Genomic DNA, 2,216 nt, shown 5'->3' with positions numbered 1-2,216 from the left:
TAACACTATTTATCCTACAAATATTATTCAAATTTTGCCAAGAGACCCAACCTAACTGCAAATGGAAAAATCGTTCCCCAGTTCAGGATCCAATGTGGGATCACCTGTTACATTAGTTGTCATGTTTTGTTAATGTCCTTTAATCTGGACAGTTCTCCAGTCTTCGTGTGTCACAATCTCCCATTTTTGAAAAACACAGGCAGCTGTTCTGCAGAATGCCCCCCGATTTGGGTGTCTCGGGTATCTCCTTGTGATTAGATCCAGGTTATACACCAACTCTTACTCGGCGGGACTTACATGTATAAAAAAAACCAAATCCAACACTGTCCTACTACTATGACCCCGAATTTGATACCCGCGAGCTACTGTACCTCTGGGACTTTTTTCCTTGACAAAATAAAAGTGTCAGTGACGTTCAAGATACACAAAAGACCCTGAGGTCTTCAGGAGGGCGTGTGTGCCACACCTTGGGCCTGATTCGTGGGTGCTCAAGCAAAACACAGAGGCAGCAACATCACAGCACCCTCTGAGGATGTCACCAACACTGACTCCCGGCTGCCAAGGAGCCATCTGCAGTCACTTCCTGATGAGACGACTACCTGTGATCAAGAGTATGTGCGGTTCCCCACCATGCAAGAAACTCCTGGAATAGTCCCAGATCACTGTTGGTGACCCTCAACCACCCTGGGCTGTGGCCTGGTTAAGAATGACTGGTATGGGCTGGAGGTTTTCACGGCGGGGTCTGAGGGCAGACCAAGATGGGAGGGGGTCCGGGCCCCCCACCGATTGGACCCGAGATTCTCTGCTGCTACACGTTTTGTGGTCCGGGGGTCAGTGTAGGACTTTTATCTGACAAAAGGGTTATGCTGTTAAATAAATGCCAAAAAAAACCACTGGCTTAGCACATCAAGCTAGGACGATGACAAGTCCAGGACGTACTGCACAATGTTTTTAAAAAACTAACATCATTTTCTTTGTTTTATACTTTTACCCTTAGAGTAGAATGCAGAGAAGAGATCCAATTAATTAATCGATCATTTCTGTTATCTGATTTCTGATTTCTAGTGACATATAGCTTCCCCGAATTCTCGGTTCTTTATAATGCGTTTACCTTAAAAACACATTATTAAAAAAAAAATCAAACAAGACCCCTTTAATTCTAAAGAATAATTTAACACGGAGAGTAGTAGCTCGAAGACAACACGGCTGTACCTAATTGGAGACGTGAAGAACTCTCTTCCCCAGAGCAAGGCTGTGTAGCCGGGGTGCTCCACTTACCCATCCGAATAGCAGCAAGGAGATCGCTCCGGGCATCGCTAATTGGCGGCTGTGCAGGCTCCTGCCGCTTGGCCTCAGCCGCTGGGGGGCCATGCATTGGGGAGGACGACAGAGAAGACCCCGGGCCAGGCGGTCCCGGCGGGGGAGGTGGTGGGCCTGGGGGAGGCGGGGCTGCGGCCAGGAGCCCGGAGGGAGGGTGAGGCGGCGCCGTGTAGGTGGTGCCGGCTGAGGCGGGGAAGGAGGGCTGCATGGGGATCTGGAGAGGGCTGACGAAGGCAGTTTGTGCAGAAGGAATCACGGGGGGTGGCGGGGGAGGAGGTGGTCCTGATGGGTTGTAATACTCGATTATCTGTGCTGGGAGCATCCTAATGGAGAGACGGAACACAGAGTCACCAAAGGAACAAGAGGGCCACGGCCTCTGAGTCCTAGTGTGCCTAACAGAGAGGTTTCCCCAGACACAACACATACCGTCACCTGAACCCAAAGCATGGCGGGATGCAAGTGTCCGCACTTTGGGTCAGTTATTTTCACAGTTCTACATTAATGATGGAATTCAAGATCTTCTACTGAAATGCACCAAAAAGAGAACCACTTGAAAAGTGAAGCAATTTTCTGTGGAAAGCTAGAATAAAAGTGTTGACTGCAGAGGTCAGAATTAGCACCGCCACTGCATCCTTTACCCTGGGCATCTCAAAAGGGGGCGGCTCACAGACTTGCCTCGGAAGGGTTCTGTGGTCAGCCAGGTTGGAAAATTCTAACTTCTCTAGCTGACCCCCGAGGAACTCGTGTCCAGCAAAGAAATAACTTTATTCATGATCAAACTTTTTCTACATATTTAAAGAAAGTAAAAAGCATAAATGTATGTATATATATATAAAATGTTCTAACTCAGCAGCCAGCATACAATTTTAATTCTTTTGTTAATAAGAGGTAGAAAA

The 2,216-nt window shown here is 47.9% G+C and overlaps 1 protein-coding gene across 1 annotated transcript in view; it reads right to left on the bottom strand.

Annotated features, from left to right (window-relative positions):
• Nucleotides 1–1,171: 1,171 nt before the first annotated feature.
• WASF3 (WAS protein family, member 3) overlaps nucleotides 1,172–2,216 on the bottom strand; it is a 130,915-nt gene continuing 129,870 nt past the window's right edge. The window contains exon 9 of the mRNA XM_012659648.1: nucleotides 1,172–1,643. Within this exon, the coding sequence (XP_012515102.1) occupies nucleotides 1,172–1,643 (472 nt within the window). The remainder of the gene's footprint in view (nucleotides 1,644–2,216) is intronic.

The sequence above is a fragment of the Propithecus coquereli genome, unplaced genomic scaffold (assembly GCF_000956105.1).
Source record: "Propithecus coquereli isolate 6110/MARCELLA unplaced genomic scaffold, Pcoq_1.0 Scaffold627, whole genome shotgun sequence".
Taxonomy (NCBI): Eukaryota; Metazoa; Chordata; class Mammalia; order Primates; family Indriidae; genus Propithecus; species Propithecus coquereli.
This window is presented reverse-complemented; position numbering and strand designations above follow the sequence as displayed.